General features: G+C 42.7%; 2 protein-coding genes and 1 long non-coding RNA gene across 7 annotated transcripts in view; 2 read left to right on the forward strand and 1 right to left on the reverse strand.

The window, feature by feature from the left end:
* Positions 1-1,291: 1,291 nt before the first annotated feature.
* Positions 1,292-8,329, forward strand: BCAS2 (BCAS2 pre-mRNA processing factor). Its single transcript, XM_083508742.1, has 7 exons — positions 1,292-1,475; positions 1,577-1,669; positions 4,000-4,070; positions 4,583-4,744; positions 6,222-6,272; positions 7,686-7,766; positions 7,964-8,329. The coding sequence occupies exons 1-7, from the start codon at positions 1,383-1,385 to the stop codon at positions 8,088-8,090; spliced, it is 678 nt and encodes a 225-aa protein (XP_083364868.1). The 5' UTR covers positions 1,292-1,382; the 3' UTR covers positions 8,091-8,329.
* Positions 4,751-16,905, reverse strand: LOC310709335. Its single transcript, XR_014527468.1, has 4 exons — positions 16,404-16,905; positions 11,246-11,365; positions 5,461-5,590; positions 4,751-4,939 (listed from the first exon to the last, which is right to left on the reverse strand). It is a non-coding gene; the product is annotated as an uncharacterized lncRNA (long non-coding RNA).
* Positions 16,906-17,068: 163 nt separating this feature from the next.
* TRIM33 (tripartite motif containing 33) overlaps positions 17,069-21,682 on the forward strand; it is a 56,034-nt gene continuing 51,420 nt past the window's right edge. Inside the window, exon 1 of one of the 5 annotated variants that reach the window (XM_083508726.1) lies at positions 17,069-17,681. In XM_083508726.1, the coding sequence (XP_083364852.1) occupies positions 17,159-17,681 (523 nt within the window). In that variant the 5' untranslated portion in view covers positions 17,069-17,158. The remainder of the gene's footprint in view (positions 17,682-21,682) is intronic. The other 4 variants (XM_083508727.1, XM_083508728.1, XM_083508729.1 and 1 more) reach the window with 4 other exon arrangements.

A 21,682-nucleotide genomic window follows, 5' to 3' on the forward strand; every position in this document is an offset into this window, starting at 1 on the left:
CGGAAGAAAATGAGCTCAGCCGGAGACAGGAGCAAACTGCAGAAGATCCAAGTTTATTGCGCAACAGGTTCAAGGCGAGATTGAACAGCGAGAAAGGGGTGACATGAACTTTTGAAATTTCCCTCCATGTCCCAGAATACAGTGCAAAATACATCCCAGTTACATCATGAATACATTAAGAAGAGGTTGGGCTACACAGATTACATCATGAATATATTAAGAAGAGGTTGGGTCACACAGGATTAACATATGGAGGAGGGAGGGGGGAATATGCAGAGCTGGAGATATGCGCAGATAAGCACATCCTGAGTACCTGATGAGAAGTCAATGGTCCATGTATGCATGGTCTGCCACCTGGCCTTGCCCGGAGGAAAGGCTTGGCAGAGTGATTTGACAGGATTAGGGTCTTGACACTTTGCTTGAGGGATTATGGAGGACAGGGGAGGTGTCATGGAGTCCTAGAGAAATTGAGCAAATTGGCACGTTGATTTTCTATGAATTTTATAGATTTTAGTCCCTTTTGACATTGACAATTGGAAATAAATGGATATATTGTAGCGAAGAAGGAAGTGAAGAAGACATGCCCCCCCTCCGTATCAGTTCCTATCATTTCTTAACTCCAGGCTATGACTGCTTGGCTCCTTCCCTCATGGGTTGTAACGGAATAAGGAAATGGACCCTGTGACCCTGGTCAGTGGAGAATTGGTATTGAACAGTGTGAAGTAGAAAAAACACTGTTAACATGTACAGTAATACATTTTGCTTAAAAGGGACACCATTTTTGGGAAAAGTTACAGGTTTGTGCAGTGAAAAATATGTCTGTTGTTAAAACAATAATACCATATAGAGAGCTTGCGCAAAGTCCACTGCACTATGGCAACAGATTAAACCGGATTGGTGTGTGTGTTGGGGAAGTGGGTCTGAAAGGAGGGAAAAATAAAAATCCCAGCGGCTGGGGACACCATTTATGCTGTGGGTACGTGTAAGAGGGTAAATAACCCATTAACCAGAGGCCTTGGAAAGGAGAACGTGTGTATGTATGGTATGTAGTGTTACTCTCCAGCACTGAAAAAGATACACCGCTTGAATCACTGTTGTTATTTGCATTAATCTATCTCGTACAACTATTTGTTATTTCGGTGCTGCTGCTGCTCCTGCTGTTCCTTACGCCGCCCTGCAGGGGGAGCAGCAGCATGACTTGCCGGGCCGTGTAGTCGAACACACGCAGGCGCCGGGAGCCGCGAGGGGATTCCTTTCGCGCCGGAGAGCTAAATTTGCGCAGCCGCAGTGTCACAAGTGGATGTCGGGGAGACGGCGGCCGCGCAATCTTAACGCGACGGAAGTTTGAGGCGCGCGGGCGGGCGGGCGCTGGGAGCTGCGGCATGTCGGGTCCGGGCTTGGTGGCGGGCGAAGTCGCCGTGGACGCCCTGCCCTATTTCGACCAAGGCTACGAGGCTCCGGGCGTGCGGGAGGCGGTGAGTGGGGCAGGGGACAGGGGGTGTGGCGGCGAGGACCCTGGGGCTTCCCTGCGTGCCTCTGACTGCGTGTCTCGCTTCGCTCGTTTGTCTCTCCTCAGGCCGCGGCGCTGGTGGAGGAGGAGACGCGGCGCTACCGGCCCACCAAGAACTACCTGAGCTACCTGACGGCGCCCGACTACAGCGCTTTCGAGGTGAGGAAGGCGCCCGCCGGGCTCAAGCGTCCTCGGCAGGGCCGGATTTACCTATAAGCTAAACAAGCTATAGCTTAGGGCCCCTCTCTTCGGGACCCCCCAAAAATTTAAAGGAAAAACACAACTGGATGTACATTTCCCAAATTTAAGGCAAAAACCCCCCACAAATGAAATAAAACCTACATACAGCAACAGTAACAGATAGGTAGCCGTGTTGGTCTGCCATAGTCAAAATAAAAAAGTTCCTTCCAGTAGCACCTTAAAGACCAACTAAGTTAGTTCTTGGTATGAGCTTTAATGTGCATGCACACTTCTTCAGATACACAGTATTTTGTGTTGTGTAGGCTCCTATGACGTAAGTAATTGTATTTCAGTTCAACAATTACTTTGATAAAATATCTTATGTGCAAATGGCTTTCGGTCCAAAAATTACCATATATCATATATTCGACACAAAAAACTGCAACAATTTGTTGTTGACAAAGGACAGCTGGACAAATAAAGGGCCCCATTACCTTCAGTAGCTTGGGGCCTCATCAAACCTAAATCCAACCCTGGTCCTTGGGTTCAGAGCTAGGACTTGCCGGTACTTGGACTGCAGCTCCCAGCATCCATGGCCGCTGGCTGGGGCTGACAGGAATGGTAGTTGTAACTATCTCTGGCGGGCGATAATTTTCCTATCCTTGTCACGGAACTACGAGAAGTGGCCGTGCAAGTTTTTTGCAGATGCCCGCAAAGACAGTGAAATAGACTTTCGGCTGGTCATGATGGAATCATCAAACTGTAGAGTAGGCAGTGACCCTCAAGGGTCATCTAGTCCAACCCCCTGCAATGTAGGAATCTCAGCTGAAGCATCCTTGACAGGTGGCCATCTAACCTCTGCTTCACAACCTCCAAGGAAGGTCTAAAGGGCTTAATGTGGCACAAGCCTTGGTGGACCAAGATAGCAGACTCAATGCTTCCTGCATATGGTAGTCCATGAGAAGTTATCTTGTAGGGGTGTGCTTGTCTTTGCAGTGTGGCAAGATTCGCCGAAATCCACCGCCTGGCATACAGAACCCCCCCCCCCCAATTTAACTTAAGGTCAGGGTTGAGTCTTGAAGACGCACTTCTTGGTTTTTGGAATTGTCTCAAGTAGGCAATAGTTTGAAGTGCTTGTGGTTTTTGTTTTACATGTGTAGCCAGTTTATAAAATATCCAAGGTTGTTTACAATAATTAAAAATACACAATAAAAAAGCAGTTTAAGGATGTTAATCTAGAAAAGTTATTTAAAATATTTAAGAAATTTCTAGGCTGCCTTTTAGGGTCAAGACATTGCAAAATTCTTTTTACTTTTTTGAAAGTATACACACACACACACACACACACCTTAATAAAGCAGTTAACTGTAGTCTGGCAGCAATAAAGGTACGAATAAAAATAAGCCAATGTTCAACTTCAAAAGTAGTTAGCAGTATTTCCAACAAATGTAAAACAGTTTTTCCTGCCTGTCTCCAAGTGAGCAATGAATATTTTAATAGAAATCAAGCCGCTAGAGGGCACTGCCATAAGTATTTTGTATTGTAGGGTCCCAGCATAGCAAAAACTTCTAAAGTAACAGCTTCACCTGAGTTACTAGTTTTAAGTATAAACATGAAACCACCTCTGGTTTCTGTTAACTTGTTTAATAAATTTTAAGGTAGCAGTACTTTATTGGATACTTAAAATAAAAGTAGAACTCTAATTGTGAGGCCTGATTTTGATTACTGTGATATAGTTCCATCCTAAAAAATGTGCAGGGATAAGTATGTTTTGCTTGAAGAGAAATTGGAGTATAAGTGTTGTTTTTCTCAAAACATATAAGGAAAGATGCAAAAATAGAAAAAGATTCTCTGTGTTTAGGGGGAAGTGAATTGAGAACATCTCATATTTATATTACATAGATTTTTGCAATGTTCAAGATACATTACCTTGGGAATCTTTATATTTTCAGCTGTTCTGTAAGGCATGATAGTATATTATCTCTTTATTGTAAATGGCAGAGACTGAGAGACTGTGACTTTCTGGACTAGGTAAAACTTGAACTGAGAGCTCCCTGATTTTTAAGTCCTAGCAGTGCTTTGAAAAATACTATTTGTTGCCAAGGCCTGGGCTGAGCCCTAGAATACATGAAGTACCCTGAATGTGTTCAGGAGTTCCAGGGACACAGGGGGCCTCTCTTAGGACAAGGTGATTTCTTTGGTGTCTGGTTGAGGTCTAGACCTTTGTTTCTTACATGTGATTATATTTAGAATTTTCAGGTTATCATCTTCCGGACTGCAAGTAATTCTTCTTGACTTGTGTTTCATAGACTGAAATAATGCGGAATGAATTTGAACGCCTAGCAGCCCGACAGCCCATAGAACTGTTGAGCATGAAAAGGTAACTTAGGGACCTTCTGTGGGGTGTACCATCTATGCAAAGTCAAAATCTAGAAAGAAATAAGGTTCGGATGCCTGATTCTGAAAAGTATTAAAATGTGATGTTCTAGTTCTTGCCTCAGGGTGGCAGGCATACTCTGTTGGAACAATAGCTAGTGGTCTGTTATGTCTTCAAGGAACTTGTAGGTCTGTTTGTGGAATTATAATTCAGTATTTTAGCCAAAAAAGATTAAGTTTCTTCATGCTGATAGCATCGGAGAAAGCAGACATTGGGTCATACTTCTGCAAATAGGACTACATGTGCCTGAAACTAGACAAATGAACCAAAATCGTTGTGCTCCCCAGGTATTTTAAATAGCCTTTAGTGTTTATTGAGCTATTGAACGCTTTTGATACACACCTATTTCACTGATAAAAATTAGTCATGGACATGATCAGTGCAATGACTTTCTTAAACTTCAAACCATCTAAACTGTTGTTCCTGAACTATAATTTCTCTTGTTTTCTTCACAGATATGAGCTGCCTGCACCATCCTCTGGGCAGAAGAATGACATCACAGCATGGCAAGAATGTGTTAATAACTCAATGGCTCAGCTGGAGCACCAGGCAGTCCGAATTGAGAATTTGGAGTTGATGTCTCAGTATGGCTGCAATGCCTGGAAAGTGTATAATGAGTAAGATATTTGTGTCTCCTTCAAGTCATTTCTTAAAAAGGGCTAGCTGGAAGGCTTTATAATTTTTGTTGTTGTGAAATGCTTCCAAAGTGATAACTGAAAACCTTTTAAAAAATCAGTCTGGAAGTCAATGGAGTGCTGTCTTTCCTGCTACTGAGAACCGAACCTACCCCTCCTTCCTTAGCACTTTCACACCTGCAAGTAAAAAATAAGAGCCATATACTATTGGATACTTCTTCATTGAAAAGGGTCAAGAATTGGTTTTATTGCTTCTTTCAGTGGATCTTCATTCACCACATGAATGTTTTTCAAAATGAAAAGATTAGAGAAGATGCTGCAAGTCAGAATGTAAACTTTGCAGTAGGGCAGTGGTGTCGAAACTTTTTTCAAAAAGAGGGCCAGATTTGATGAAGTGAAGAGCCATGAGGGCCAACCAAAATTTTTGACCTTTTTTAGGGTTGAAATTGTTGAGCTTTTTATGATTTTACCCCAATTATTTGAGCTTTTTCGGGGATTGAACTTGTTCTTTTCTTAGGATTTTACCCCAGGAAATAAACTGGCACGGGGGCCAGATTAAACTGACCGGTGGGCTGGATTAGGCCCCCAAAATGGACTTTGGACATGCCTGCAGTAGGGAAAAAGTTCTAAGTGCTGGATTGAGAGTTAAGAGTGTGTAATGGGGCTGGTGGGTGCTGAGTTCCCTGCCCCCTCCTTACCATGTCTCCCCCACACTGGTCCCTGAAAAATTTCACTGATTATTAGAAGCTGGCATAGTAGAAGTTGCCTCCACTCAATCTCAGGGATCCCATTCTCTCACTCCTTATTTTCAGGGAGCTGGAGGGGCTGCTGCAAAAAGGAGGGGACAAAAAAGTTGTTTTATTTAAGGATTTCTGTGCTCCTTTTTACAAAATGTATCAAAGTGGTATACAACAATGGAAAGCAAGAAGAAATTTCATAAAACTACACGAGACATACACATCATAGAGTAGACCAGGAATGCCACACACCAGCCCCATTAAGCATGCTTTACTGTGAATCCTACATTTGTTTCTCTCAGTAAAATACTGAATTTTCTTGACTTAATAGTATCTAATCTAGAAAAAAGTTTCATGTCTGCTTGGTTTACTAGTAATTAATTAGACAAGAATGGACACCAAGTTCCATATTAGCATTACTGGGAATATGGGATGGGCTAATTAATGTGGTTTGGGTAAATTGATTTCCTTTAAACTACTGTGGGTATTAAGTTGGTATCTGAAGTTCAAACATAGAACTGTGTCCTGTGTACCAAATTTTATTCTTATGTTTCAGGGATCAATAAGAGTTACAGCACTGTAAAGAGACATAGAAACAGAGTTAATCTAAAGCCCCCAGTTAGCTTAAGTTATGCTTAAGATAAAATATAGATCAGTACATTGCATTACTTGAACTCTCTATTGGAATCATTTTTTGAACTAGTATTTTTCTTTGCTGATAGGCATTTAGTTCATATGATTGAACAGGCACAAAAAGAGCTGCAGAGTTTGAGGTGAGTCCTGTTTTTCAGTTGCCTTTTGGAAGAAAAATGGAATTATAGTTTATGGGGCTCTAATAATATTTAAGTCTTTAGTCTTTGTTGCAGATTGCAAAATATGCATTCTAGTACAGTGTGTATTTTGAATTCTTCATGTATACATGGGATTGTGCAAGAAATAAATGTTTAAATGTGTTTTTCTTTCATTTTGGAATTTGGGGTTACTGCTGCTGTTTTTAGACATTCTCTTGGTTATTATGAAGGTCTCACTAGTCCATCGTTTCCAAATATTAGATACAAAATGGTTAGATGGCTCTGTTTCCCTTAGATAATTTTCTGGAGACAACTCCTTGAGAAGCAGCATACCAAGTAACAGCTCAAGAATGATACTCATTTCTGGGAGTGAAGCTGTTTGTTGTAGATTGCTTTTTATTGAATGACATGAAGTTAGGTCTGTCAGTAGTTTGAATCAGAGGGCCAGATTCAACTTATGGGTCCCTCTAGCCAGTGCTATTTTTCTAGAAAAAGACATGCTGGAAGTCCTCATGAACACCTCCCTTGTTCTCTTAAAATGGCAATGGCGCCCACCTGAGAGGTGCTGGAACTGAGCTCTGGTGAGTTCTGTTTTAAAAAAGCCTTGCTTCTAGCAGAACCCCATCCAAGGACTTCTGCTTCCACACCTCCCTCAAATTGGCTCTGGAGGAACTGGGAGAACCCCTAAACAGTTTGTGGGGGAGGAGAAAGGGAGATCACTGACAATCTCCTTTGTGCTGCATTGAACTCTTTCCTGGATCTCTCTTAATGCAGGCAGTGTGCACATGATTAATTTACTTTGAAAAAAATGTAGTGATTTTTTTCCCTACCTTCAGCGGCATAAAATATTGTAGAGATCCAAATTGCAGGGATGAGCTCATGTTTCCTGTTCCTGAATCCTTGTCTGTTAAGTTGCATGGCTAGCTAGGGCCACCATTAAAACTAAAAGGCCATTCATAATTACTGATAAAATGCTTTTTGAGAAGAAATTCAGAAGAAAAGAATTAGGAGCGCCATACAAGGACTAATTCAAGAAGCATATTTACATTTTTAGAGATCTGAATGGTGATGGAGTCCACAAGTGGTGCTACTTCTGGATAATGGATCTAGATCAGATGTGGCTAACAGGTCTTTTTAGCCTAAGGATCACATTCCTTGTCGGCCAACTCTGAAGGCTGCATGTCAGTGATAGGTGTGGCCAAAGCATTAAAGTGTTGAATCCAGAGCCTTTCAGAACTCTTAACATTGCTTCCAAGATAGTCCAAAATAGTTGTCCAAGCTTCTGTTTTTAGGGCTGAATATGTGATTGTACAGTCTGTTCCACTTGTCTGTGGACTTAGGAGGGCAGTAGAATAAATGACTACAAGTGATTCGGTATGTCACCCTTTTCTTCAGGAAACACATTCAAGACCTTAACTGGCAGCGGAAGAACATGCAGCTCACAGCTGGTGCTAAACTTCGAGAGATGGAATCTATGTAAGTTTCTTGAACTTTGCTCCCTGCCTCTTCTCTGTCTTTCAGGGAGGAACACAACCTTATACAAAACCAGTTGGAAGTCTCAATTGAGATTGGCTGCCCTCAACCACAGCACTTCCAACTTGTTCCCTTAACTGGTAACCTAGCATTAAGGAAGCCTATAGTAATTTAATTTTTGTTCTCTTTTCCCCCCTCAGGTGGGTGTCCCTGGTCAGTAAAAACTATGAGATTGAACGAACTATTGTGCAACTGGAAAATGAAATTTCTCAAATCAAGCAGCAACATGGAGAGGCAAACAAAGAAAACATCCAACAGGACTTCTGAGACTTGCGTTGGCCTTTAGCTGCAAAACACAAAAACTGAAGTCTATGCATGGTTGTAAATTCTAATTTCTTAGTGGGGGGGGGGGGAGCTGTCATTTGTGCAACTGATTGCAAGGAACAGAAGTGTTTCTAAAAGGATTTACTGAGTTTCCCAATTTCTGGCATGAATGTTGCAGATTTTTTGTTTGTGTATGTTTCCAATTTTTTATAATAACTAAAAATAAACATTTTTCAACTTAATTTGTGTTCTAGTAAAAACAAAGCAATGAAAAGTTACTACTGGTAAGTTATATTAGAGGTGCCAATGCTGCCAGCTATAGCTGTTAGGAAGGAATACAAATTTTCAGGTGTTAAAGGGTCTTTGTCAAATCCGATTTCTTCAGAGTTTCAATTATTTGCACTACTGTAGCTCTTGACCAAGACAAACTTAATAAAATATGTATCTTGCATATTTTTCAGAAATACGCAAGGTGAGACCAAATATATGTATCCTTCAGGAGTTTGTACATCAAGCTGTTGGTTAAAATTGTATAACTGGTGGGATTCTTCATGTGTCCTTACTTAAGAAGTGAAAGGTATACCTTTGCTTCTAAAAAATGGGTTCCAAAAGTGAGAGCCTGTTTCATGACCCTCCTGCCATAGCTGACCACTTTGATGGCAGGCTACTAGTATTTTGAACAGAGTTGGTTGTGAAGTTTGGCAATAGCCTCAAAATCTTTACTATGCCACTGTAATACTATGCATTCATAGTGACGTACTGAAGAGCATTCTTAGCACATGTTGCTGTGGGAAAGTATGTTCAGTTAACATTAAGACAAGGACCAGGGGACATCAATGGACCTGTGAACAGAAGTATTCAACAGCAGGTAATGAATGGGTTATGCTTGCGTATCACACTAATGTCTAATATTAGAAAGTGCATCTCTTGGTAAGCCAGGCCCTGTCTCACTGACTTCACTAATCCTACACCTCAAAAAAGTTTCCAAGTATGATTCGCGGTCTGTAGAAGCATTGACAAAAAGTGGACAACTTTGTTGTCAGCTGTCCCTAAGCCTATTTCTTCTAGTAAAGGTAAAGGCAAAGGATCCCTGACAGTTAAGTCCAGTCGTAGACAACTGTGGGGTTGTGGCATCATCATCATCAACCTTTTATTCGACAGTCAGTCAGAAAAAGTACATTTGGTGGGGTTGTGGCACTCATCTCGCTTTACAGGCCGAGGGAGCTGGCGTTCGTTTGTTGTTGCTCCTCTACCCCACCGATGGATTGAGGGCAGGGGTTTGTGAAAGGACAAAATTGGGGCAGGACTCAAGCACTCAGATTTTGATCTGCATGGAGGAATTAATGGAGTGGTGGCTGGAAGACTTCCCATTTTGAGATAGGTTTTTCAAATGTCCAGTTAGTATCTGTGTCATCTGTAATCACGGCAGTGTACTAGGCACAGAAAAAGGGAACTGGTTGATAAGTGTAGTGTCTAATGGTAGTCCTTACCTGGGCAGCTTTGGGAAAGGTTATGCTACTGAAGAAATTAAGAAGGTACTAAAATATGAAAAAGGAAGTGTGCCAAATAATTGGAAATTACAAGTGCTGGACAGTATTGTAGAAGATATGACATCAAGAAGTAGGAGAAGGTGGACTTCCTTCTGAGGAACAGGGAAAGTGAGTGGGGGATATAAAGGGAGATGAGCTGAAATGTTCACTGGGGTTGGCTTGGGTGTCCTTGTTGCTAGGCTCTAGAAGGTGGTGACCTATCTATTTCATCCATTACAATCCACTTAGCTATATTAGCAGCTTATCACCTAATCAGTTACAAGCCACCTTTTCACAGTTCCTTATCCAGAGGTTTCTTAAGGGCTTGAGGAATTTTAATTCTTCATCTGCACTGCCTGCGTCAACAGGAGATCTGGATTTAGCCCTCTTAAGGCTAATGCTTCCGCTGTCCAAGTCTCCAACCACACTTTCTTTAAGAAGGAAAGTAGGTTGCACTGTCTGTGTACATACCACAAGAGCAAAATCAGAAGTTTTTCCTCCGAGTCTGAGGATTGTTCATCAGTAAGTCCAGTTTCCAAAAGCATGTTACCAACCTGATAATTGGGAACCAACTGATAGGAGGAAGGTGACATTGTTTTCTTGGTGGATAGACATTGCTGGATTCCACCAATAATACTTGGCAAAAGAAAGTCATCTGTATTTTTAATTTAAAAAATCTGTCTTTAATAAAAACTTGAGTCTTGGAACTGTTACCTTAACTGTTACTCCTCTCAGTTTGATGTCATCTGCAAATCTGATGAGCACCCCCTCAATACCTTCACCCAAGTCCACTGTGTAGTTGCTATACCAAGTGGACTTGGTGTAAGTTTCTTTGAACTCAACTGATGTGTTGCTTTTAGTCATTTATCTCATTTCTTTTCCCGACTAGTGGCCTTCCTACCCACCCTTTTGTGCTTTGCTGTCAGTGTTGCCCAATTAACATTTCTTCATGACTTCCAACTTGTAAACCATCTCTGGTCTCTTTTTCATGGTTCTGGCTTTTTGAGAAAAAATGGCTTGTTTCTTACAATGACCTGTGTAACACTTGAACTGGTGATGGATGATTACTGAAATTTCTAGGAGAAATCTGGGCAGGATCAAAGAACATACCAGGCAGTTATAGTACCTGCACCCACTCGAGGGTGTGTAAGTGAAGCTGGCGTGGATGTTCTGCAAGAAAATTCATCCTCCTCACATAACAACTTTCTGGCTTCAACAGTGCATCGCTGAGCTTGGAGACTTGGCCAAGAAAGAAAAACTCGTCCTTAATTGTTGTTCAGAAGCACTCATTGTTGTTGGTTTTCTTGGCAGAGGTCACACTGCCGCCAGCAATTGTTCCACAACATTCTGCACTAGCTGCTGGTTCCATATCAAGCCCAGGGAAAGCCCCACTTAAAAGATTGGATTACTGCAATGTACTCTTAAGTAACCAATTCATGAACTACTCTGGCCAAACTTTCCCAGTCCAGAAATGGTAATAGCTATTGTACCAGTTGCAGCATCAAAGGGTGCTTTTAGTTGTTGAGATTACCTGGGCCTCCAGTGACACAACTTGATCCAGAAGCACCCCTAGAATGTGAACTTGCTCCTTTAGGGAGAGTGCAACCCCACCCAGGGTAGGCAACTGACCTGTTTCTCAGGTATGAGAATCTCTCTACCCGTAGTGCCTATGTTTTGCTGGGATTCAGCTCTATTTGTTTTTCCTCATCCATCTCACCACTCCATCCAAGCACTGGTCCATGAACTCTCCTGATTCAGATGCTAAGGAGAAATTATAATGATTAAGGTCATTCCATATATGATTTCCCTACACAGATATTATAATAATAATAATAATTATTATTATTATTATTATTATTATTATTATTATTATTATTTATATGCCACTCATCTGACAAGGTTGCCCCTGCCACTCTGGGCAGCTTCTAACAAATTAAAATATCTAACAGTAAAACATCAAACATTACAGCTGTTCCATGGCAGGTACAGATTGAGCTGAGGAGTGCAGGGGCATTAGTCCAGAACCCTTTAAAAAATAATTGCTTTAGCGCACTCCAGGTTCTCTCTCCTAGGACTGCAGGAGTAAGTGGGACGGTGGTGGCAGCAATTCCTGGAGAGTTAGACCCATTGGCAGCAGAGCTGTTGTGATGCAGTTGGGCAACAAAGGGTGTGTGAGAAGCGCTCTGGGGCGGAGGTAGTCAATGCCAGTGATCGGGGGTGGGGGTGGGTGCATCTTTCAAAATGTGACGGAACCTTTTAATATATGTTCAAATAAAATTGGAAAAGGTCCAAGAGATTATACATCTTCTCATCACTGAGATTAGAATTTTTTGTCATATTGATGCAAAACTTGAAGCTTCTACTAGGATATATGAATCCTTTCACAATATGCTGCAGACTGGAATCCAATGGGGTAGCTTACTATGCAGCTATTTGCCTAAATTTTATATTACAAAACCCACAATAAAGTTTCTTTTCTTTTGTAAACCTTGAATCTTTTGAAGGAGATGGCAGTGTCTAAAGAATGATCACGGGCAGTGATGTGGGTTTTCCAGAAAATTTGAACTGGCTCACTTAGAAAATCAGAAATGCCTTATAGTGATCTAATTTAGCTTGTAAAGGGGGGGGGGGGAATGAAATTGCCAGCTTGTCTAACACTTACTTGTAATTGACATTCACAGTTACTAATTAATCTATGAAGCAGAACATTTTCCACAGAAAAAATGAAGCACTGGAAGATTTTCTGTCCCACATTACTGATCCCAGGTGATGCTGCAGACTATAGTGGTTGTATTAGTCCCCGCCCCCCATGACCAATAAATCCTCCTTATTCTCAGGAGCTTTCTGAATGCATATGTAACACCCTTATGAGGATTTCCCCCATCTCATGAGTCATTATATATATTAAGCAGATTCCTCTGTGAAATCTAAAAATAGACCAGATGTTAGATGTTTTGTTTATTAATAGGATATAAGTAATGGATTTCCTAGCCAAAATACATCTCCAAAGCAGTTTAAATGAAACTCATTAAATATGATAGAATATATAAAATACAATAAAATAGAACAATGAAACAAAGAACAAATGGAATAAAACACTGAGATGTGATGTCAGCTCAAAGTCAGTTGATAGTAAAAGTGTTTTTTTTTTTTTAAAAGAAAGGGCTAGATCAGCCTCCTTAGCACTGAGAGAACACAAAGCTGGAGAAAAAAGGGCTTTGGCTCTTCTAAGGTGGTCTTTCTGACGGGACAGATTTACTGCCTATCTCAGTTGCCTTCAACCACATGGACTTGAACCTTGTGCTCCACTGCCTGTTTATGCATGCCTTTGCCACCATGTTTTCTGTCTTTATCAGGACAGGTCTCCTCTGGGGGTGTGGAGCAGAATGAGGTAATGCCAATTTAATTGCCCTGAATTTCAATGTTCTTGAATGCCTCAAATCACACTCGCTGTGAGCACATCTCACACATACCCCCCATTTCCCAGCCCCCTAGGGCAGGTTGTCCACTCACTATGCCACAGTGTTGACACCTTAGCTAGTAGGCTGAGGCTAGCTATAACCTGGTATTTCTAGTCAAGGGGGAAGGTCTGGAATAGCCAGCTGAATAGCCTAGTTTCAGGCAGAAAATACTTTTCCCTAACAACTTGGCTTGCTGTAGAAGTCACATTTTAGCCTTGGCATGTACCAGAATAATCATGGAAAACTGGTGTTCAGGGGATAGGCTGATTCTGCCCACCTCAGTGTTGAGCCTACTCCCAGGTGAATCAACATTTGGGAGGGGATCAGGCCGTTCTATGTCATGTTCATCAAGATACAGCGTATCAGTATGTCGTCCAGAAAGGCAAACCAATATACGGTACCCTGGGGCCTGAGGAGGCCAATGTGGGTCCCCAGGGGTTTGGTGGGGGAAACCACCATAGGGCTGAGGTCAGCCTGAATGGGAGGGTTTGGAACTGGAACTGCTATTCTCCATAACTGGCATTAGTGTGTAGCAAAAATGTATGGGGAATTTCAATTTAGTTTCTTTCCTACCCCACCCCGATGCAGTTCAAAACCATTTAAAACATGAATGGATTAATTAACAAGCCCCTGACCTAAGGCCCATGATATAATTATTATGAGCTGTCTCTATCTCTTTTTTTTACTATGATTTAAAGGGGCCTTTCTTAGCAGCCTAGTCTAGGAATATGGTTTCATAACACAGTGCTGAATTTCAATAGACCAGTGCTGAAGAAATAGTTATTTTTTTACTCATATTTAATTCAGAAGTGAAATCTATTATACATTGCAGAACAAAAAAATGTGTAAATGATCCATTGAGAACCCTAGCAAGCTTCAAGTAGTCCACAAAAATGTTTGAAAATGGGTGTGAATTCAGAAATAAGAATGCAAAACTGTTCCAGATCAGGCAAAATTAGTTGTCTCAGAAGTACTTCACAACTGTAGCCAAAACAACATCACTTATACCCTCAAAGGCAAAGAAGTCTTGAAATTAGCTTGGCGAGATAATTCCAGTTAATCCAATTAAAGTTGAAGCAAAGGCTGGACTCATGTTGGATTCACACCTTTCTATTATAGCATTGGTGAAGTGTTATTTTCCACCCTTCTCTATTTCCTAGAGCAACATTTCACTGCCCAGCTGTTTACAATTAGTTATACATAATCTAACCTAAATTTGGTTAAAACTTCAACTCATTTTTCATCCTTCTTAAATGAATCCATTAAATATATATAAATTAATTCCACATCCTCTTCCCCAAGCTACTTTTCTCTAAGTGAAAATGTCTAGTGCCTTCTGAATGTTATTCTCAACTCTGAGTTTGTCTTCAGAATCTTCTCGTTTGTTTGTATAATTAAAATGAGAACACATAATGCAGCACTTCAGAGACCTATAATAAGCGTCACAGCAAGAAGTGTCATTACCTCTTATGTCTTGCATGCTTCTCTTAATAAATTCAAAACAGGATTTGCTTCTTCCTCTTTTTTGCAACATCACCATTTTGCTGACTTGCATTGGGCCTCCAGTCACAGTAACCTGTACATCCTTCCTAGCAGACCTAGAGCCCAACTAACTCTATCTGTAACAGCTACCCAACCCAATGTGCAATAATTTGGGGAACCCTCCAACCAAATATGTCCCATTGTTTCCATGGGAGAGCTTAAATCACGGTCACTGTAGACCTCTGTATTTTATTTTAGGCAAAATATGGATTTGATTCCCTTACTTCTGCTTAAATTGACTAAGGTACACTTTCGTTATAGGGCACCACATTTTTTAGTTAGCTGCGATATTAATATATCTGAAAAAGCAGGGTATATTTCAAAGGCAATGAACTGTATTTACAAACATGGTGTGACTTGGGTTTCACAATAGTGCAACCTGATAGACATCTATTCAGACCAGAAGCTTAATGAGACTTAGTCCCATGTGAGTGTGTATATATGATTGTAATCTGACTTTCAAAATACTTATTGGGAACATTCTGTGATGTAATTTCTGACCAAGAGTAGATAACTCTAACAGCTCCTACTCAAAATCAGTCCATTGGCAGATTACCTTGTATGAGTCCCCCTCCCCCAATTATGTTACTTCAAGATTGTCCATTTTCTACTCCCCAACTCAATTTTTAAAAGAAATGGCGAACATTAGCAAAATTTCTTTCCCTACCCCATTACACATACAGCTATTCTCTGTGTTTGGTTTTATTTTGTATCTTTAAGGAAAGACAGAACACCAATACATTTGAAATGACTGTGAAAATGGTTTCTTTATAACCATGTTCACGACCTGACATGCAGCAGTCATTACCACTTCTCATGCCACTCAATGGCTGGCCATTGGTGCTTACTCCAAAAACATTTTACTCACCGTATGCTATCCAAATAATGGGATCTCATTTATTTTTCTCTTAATTTTCACCTAGGTGATATCAAACGGCTACTTTTCCCTTTCTGAGACCAAAGAGCCAGGGTGTAACCTTATGGTCCCTGTGAAAGCATCTGAGAGGTTATACTGGATAGCTTCCTTCTCAGAAGCCATAATCCAACTAATTAGAACTCCAACAAGGGTTGGGGCCAAAAGGTGACAATCTAGAAAGCAGCAGAGACCCAAGAGAGCCTAAGCTTTTAAAGTCCCATGACTCGCCTTCAAACCAGGAGATAATTTAAATATGCTTTTGATTGTGTCCAAACTTTGAAGACAATTGCAGGAGAGAAACTTAAAAAATAAAATAAAATCCTGAGGCCAGAAATGGGCAGAGGTCTCAGTTCTGCCTTGCTGGTGACAATGCAACAAGGTTTTCTGTTCCCTGACTTAGCACTGTGATTTATTCCTTACTTCATTCAAAGGAGGGATGCGGGTGGCGCTGTGGGTTAAACCACAGAGCCTAGGACTTGCCAATCAGAAGGTCAGCGGTTCGAATCCCCACGACGGAGTGAGCTCCCGTTGCTCGGTCCCAGCTCCTGCTAACCTAGCAGTTCGAAAGCACGTCAAAGTGCAAGTAGATAAATAGGGGGAAGGTAAACAGCGTTTCCGTGCGCTGCTCTGGTTCAGCAGAAGTGGCTTAGTCATGCTGGCCACATGACCCGGAAGCTGTACGCCGGCTCCCTCGGCCAGTAAAGTGAGATGAGCGCCGCAACTCGAGTCGGCCACGACTGGACCTAATGGTCAGGGGTCCCTTTACCTCATTCAAATACGTTTAGGTCAACGCAACTCACATGGCACAATAAAATACATCTAATTAAAATAGCCACACACAAATGGGTGTAACGGTAGCCCTACTTACCTAGGAGTAAGCCCCACTGAACTCAACTGGGCCTACTTCTGAGTAGGCAAGGTTTGGACTACACTGTAAATCATTTCGAAACGCGGCAAGCCAAGCACAGAATCAAACCAACCCAGTGCAAACTGAGGAGATTCAAATATTGCCCTCTTTGTGAGGCGCACATAATGGACTAGAAGAACCGCCCCGCGTTATGTGTCCTATCTTCCCACTCAGGAGCCCCAATTCTTCAGCGAGAGACACCGCGGATGAGAAGCCGGCAAGTGTGAGAGGCCGCTCTCCGCCCTGCCTCGACTCCTCTCCCGCCGCACCGTTTCTCGGCCCCCGGCACGAGCCGCGTTTCCCTCCACACACCAACCGCCAACCGCTCTCGAGACACCCACGCTTAGAACGTGAATCTCTGTCTGCGCGTGCGCCGCTTCTATTACAGACCTGAGCGTGCGCGCTCGCGCTCTCCTTTACGTCCGTGCTATTTCCTTTAAACACCATACAGTGAGGGAGGAAAAAAAAAACTGACCCCCTTTCGCCGGCCTCTCAACCTCGGGCCTCTCCCACCGCCTTCCTCGTCCGCTACTACCGTCCAAGCGCGCGCACGCACACGCCCAGCACCGCCCCCTCCCCACTGGACGCGGCGTCCCTCCGCGGACCTCGCGCCAGATGTGTGTCGGGCGTGCGCGCGCAGGCCGCTAGCGTGCTTGCGGGCGCATGCGCGGTCCTGTGCGTGAGCAAAGCGGGGAGTCGGGTTCAAAGGAGGAAATATGGCGGAAAACAAAGGAGGAGGAGGCGGCGGTGGCGGGGAGGGGGCTGGGGAGGCCGGGCAGGCCGGGGGTGGTACCGAGTCTGTCACCTCCGCCGCGGCGGCCGTTGTCACCTCAGCCGCGGCGGCCGTTGCGTCCCCGTCCCCTCCAGCCCCCGCCGCGCCCGAGGAGAGGGAGAGTCCCGGCGCGGTGGTCCTGGCTGTGGCGGCGGTGGCGGCAGACAAGGGCCCCGGGGAGGCGGAGGCCGCGGCGCCCGTGTTGGTGAGCGTAGGCCCGGCGCCGGGCCCCGTGCCGCTGGCTTCGCTGGGCCCCAGCCCCGCGCCCCCCGCCCTCTCCAGCGCCGCGCCGGGCCCGCTGTCGCTGCTGGACACCTGCGCAGTGTGCGCGCAGAGCCTGCAGAGCCGGGAGGCCGAGCCGAAGCTGCTGCCCTGCCTGCACTCCTTCTGCCGGCGCTGCCTGCCGGAGCCCGAGCGCCTGCTGAACGTGCCCGTGCCCGGCGGCGCCAACGGGGACATCCAGCAGGGTGAGTGGGGAAGCTCCGGGTATGGGCGGAGGTCCAGCTGGGGAGGATACCCCGCTGCCTGGGGTGGACCCGGCCGGAGGGGTCGGGCCAGGTTGCTAGGCGCCCCGTTACTACGCTGCGACAGCTCTGGCTCGAGTCGCGAGTGTGAGGTGTGGAGGGTGAAGACCAGAAGCCCGGTTCTCATGAGAGGCTGCGGGGAAGGGGGGCAGAAAGCAAGCAAGGGCAAGGTGGATAGAGCTGTAGGAAGAAGGTTGCGGTCCAGGGAAATAGAGATTAGGGAGTGATGTGTTGCTGGTGATGTTGAGTAGCGAGGACCGATATGCTGGAGTTACCCTAGACGGTCTTTTTCCGTGCAGATGTTGTGGTGCACTTGTTGGTTTACAGCAGGGAGAAGGCGGGTTCGCAGCATCAGGGCCGTGAACTGAAGAATGTTATGTGTACAGTATCTTAAATTCTAGACAGTCAGCTGTAGAGAGAGCACATGTTGAATCAGTTGTACAGAAAAGAAATTAGGATCTCCAGCCAATCTTTTAAAAGCAGTTAAGTAAGAATATTAATAACTGAAGATAGTACTCGTGCTACTCTATGCAATACATTTATGACATGTGATGAAAGGTTTGTCAAACTTGGCTGGATTTATCATTTGAATTAATGCATTCTCCTTCTAGGAAATTTCCCTCCTGTTACTCTAGGTTTTGCAGCAGTTCTCGGTTTCACTCTCTAGCTGTGATGTAGGTTTTCTGGAAAAGAATTGAAATTAGGGGAATTTGCATATGGCAACATAAATCAGAACTTTTAAATGCCGGAGATCTAATGTAGAATGTTTGTTTTACTTAGTAAACAAAGCTAAAAGCATTGAATGCTAAGTTTGCCTAATAGTGTATTTGGTATCCATTTGTTATTACTAATCAACTTTTGAAACACTAAATGTTCTGCAGAAAAATAAAGAGTTGGAAACTTTTCTGTTTTGGAGAATTTTCTGCTTCATAACACTTCTCTTTAGTAATGCTAGGTGCCTCTTCTTCTGAACCTGTTTTCAATATATCATTGTCTGCTACCCCAATCTCTGAGCAGTGCAAGATTCCAGGGGTTGCAGGTGCTCACCCAATGTTTGTTTTTCCTTTTGGAAATGAGGCACAGTGGAGACTGCGGTGTCTTTGTGACATGGTTTATTTACACATATATACAACCTGAGCCTACAGTGGACAGGTTCACAGTATCGAACACCCCAAAAGGGTCTTGTTTCTCTATAACCACAGTATTAGATTCAAGCAGGCATTAAACATTGCTCTCTGACTCTCTCCCCCATCATATCACTGATTTCCTCACCTCTCTACTCTAAACTCTGGCTTTATATTTTGCTGGTGGGTGCCCCCACCCATTTGCCATCTCCAAGGAGCCCCTTGATCCTTTGTTTTCTTAATAACCCATCCAGGAGATCTCCTCAGCACAAGAAAAAAATTCTAACACTTTCTGGATCCATGGATTATAGGGGTCTGGCACCCATAAACTCATAATAACACCCACCATTATTTTCAATATTCACACGCTGGGGCAAGCCACACTGGGGACTGTGAGAATGAAAATAGGGCCATTGCTCATCAGCTCAAGATAAAAAGTATGGGGGAAACTAAAATTGGAGGGGTGTGTGTGGACTGAATCACTGTCTTTCTGAATCCAGAGTCTCTGAACTATGTAATACAAATATGTAATATATGGGCATGGTGCAGTAGTTACGTTTGGCTTTACAGCTTTTGGAGACGCAAGTTAAGTGGATGTTAAAGGTGACTTGCCCAGTATATATTTCCATAAAGTGGGTGGGTATGAAGCAGCAGGTATTTTATTGTCTTTTGTGGCTTTTGTTTCATTGGGACCTATTTGATTGGGGGTCTCTAAGTGTTGATGCCTTTCTTACATTGAAACATACTCAATAAGAAAATGTTTGTAACTGTTATATAGGTCACAGGTGGCAATTGTGTATGCTTCTTTTTTGGCAGCCTATATGTGCTTAGAAACTGTTGTTGCTTTCTAACACATGAATATCACATATGACGGTATACATTTAGCTTTCATGCACTCTTTTTCACAAGAAAATGCTTAGTAGTGTTTAGTTGTCATATCTACCGTATTTACTCGAATCTAATGCTTACCTTTTTTTGCCAAATTACATTGCGAAAATTAAGTTGTGCATTAGATTCAATGACACATTTACATTTGCCTGCAAATACCTTTTTTGGTTTCAAGGTTCTGAAAATTGAGGTGCACATTAGATTCAATGATGCATTAGACTCGAGTGAATATGGTAAATCTGTCTTTACCAGCAGTGTCTATGAACTGCATATACTTTAAATAGGCCTGGTCACAATCCCATTGTGTTTTCCAACTTCAATTTTGTTAGTTATTTCAGAGAAGTAACTAATCATTATTGTCAGCTTATAAAATGATTTACTTGTTCAGTAATCTGCTTTCTTGACTTGATCTAAGATTTTCGTAGTTATCCAGAATAATGAGCCAAAATGGACTATGGTATAACTTTTAATAAATAAATATAGCATATATTAGATATGGAAATTGTTCTAATACTCATTATTTATATAGCACTTTTAATGTTTTTGTAGCACTTTGAACACTCTTGATATCCTTCCAACAACACCCTTGTAAGTTAATCAGTATTGTAGCCATACTGCAGAAGGGATCTGAGGTTACAAGACAGTAGCTTGCTGAAGGACATTAGTGAATTCATGGCAGAGAGGACATTTAAACTGGGGACTCAACTGCCATACTGCACCAGCTAATAGGATGATCTTATATGTATTTTAACTTTTTAAAAATCTAGCACGTTCACTTTCTGTGACCATATAGGCTTGAAATTTCAAAAAAATGAAAGCTGATATTTCTGTGGTTAGTTTTCAGATCTCAATCAATGTGGTCAGTATTACAAGACTATCAAGCCTGGATTTAACTTTTATGATGGGCAGTGTACAAATAACCTAAGTGAATAAATAGCATACTTTAATGTGCTAGTCTTGGATCCTGAGAAAATTGCAGTTAGATAAAAGGTTAAACCAAAGTTTAGTGTTATGTTCATGAGTTGTTCTTCTCTCTCTTTGTCTTCTGTTATGCCTTTGAGTAAATGGAAATTTACCTTTAACTGTGTTTTGTCTGTGCAGCCCAGGGTCATAAACCATAGTTTGAAGTTGGCTTTTTTTTGGGGGGGGGGAATGCTTAAAATGCTTAATCTGTTTGTTCCAGTTAGTTGAAAACTAAGGCGAATGCTTCTGATCTCCAAGTAGCTGCCCTAGATGGGAAGGGAGAAGGACGTGGGCACAGCCCTGCTTGCTTAAGTAGTAGTATATGATGAGTTAGTGTTATGTTTCAATACAGGCACTGTTCCAGTTTATGTATATATGGGGGGGAGCATTTGTCCCTGCAAATAAGTACATAGACCAGGCATAGGCAAACTCGGCCCTCCAGATGTTTTGGGACTACAACTCCCATCATCCCTAGCTAACAGGACCAGTGGTCAGGGATGATGGGAGTTGTAGTCCCAAAACATCTGGAGGGCTGAGTTTGCCTATGCTTGACATAGACAAATGTAGAGGAGGGCTGCCTTTAGTGAGTCATTAAAGTGAAAGCAGTAGTGTGTTTACTAAAAAATAGATCCTTCTATAGACGGTTGCCTTTTTTCTTTTCCAAACAAGAATATTTGTATCATCAACTGATATAATAGGCATAAATTCAAGTCATCATTTGTTCTGGCACGGAGACAGGGAAAGCCACAGTTTTTGAGTTTTTATTCTATTAATGGGACAGAGCCTCTATCAGGAAAAAGGTGGTAGCGCTAACATACCTGCAAGTGTAGCTGTTTGTTCATAACTCTTGCAACTGGCCTGCCATGAAGTGAAAGTCTTGGAAAGTGTGTGTGTATGTGTGTGTGAGAGAGAGAGAGGCTGCCTCTTCAACTATGATGCTGTTGAAGAAGTGTGCATGCACATTCAAGC

This window comes from Podarcis liolepis (assembly GCF_965112155.1).
Source record: "Podarcis liolepis genome assembly, chromosome: 6".
NCBI lineage: Eukaryota > Metazoa > Chordata > Lepidosauria > Squamata > Lacertidae > Podarcis > Podarcis liolepis.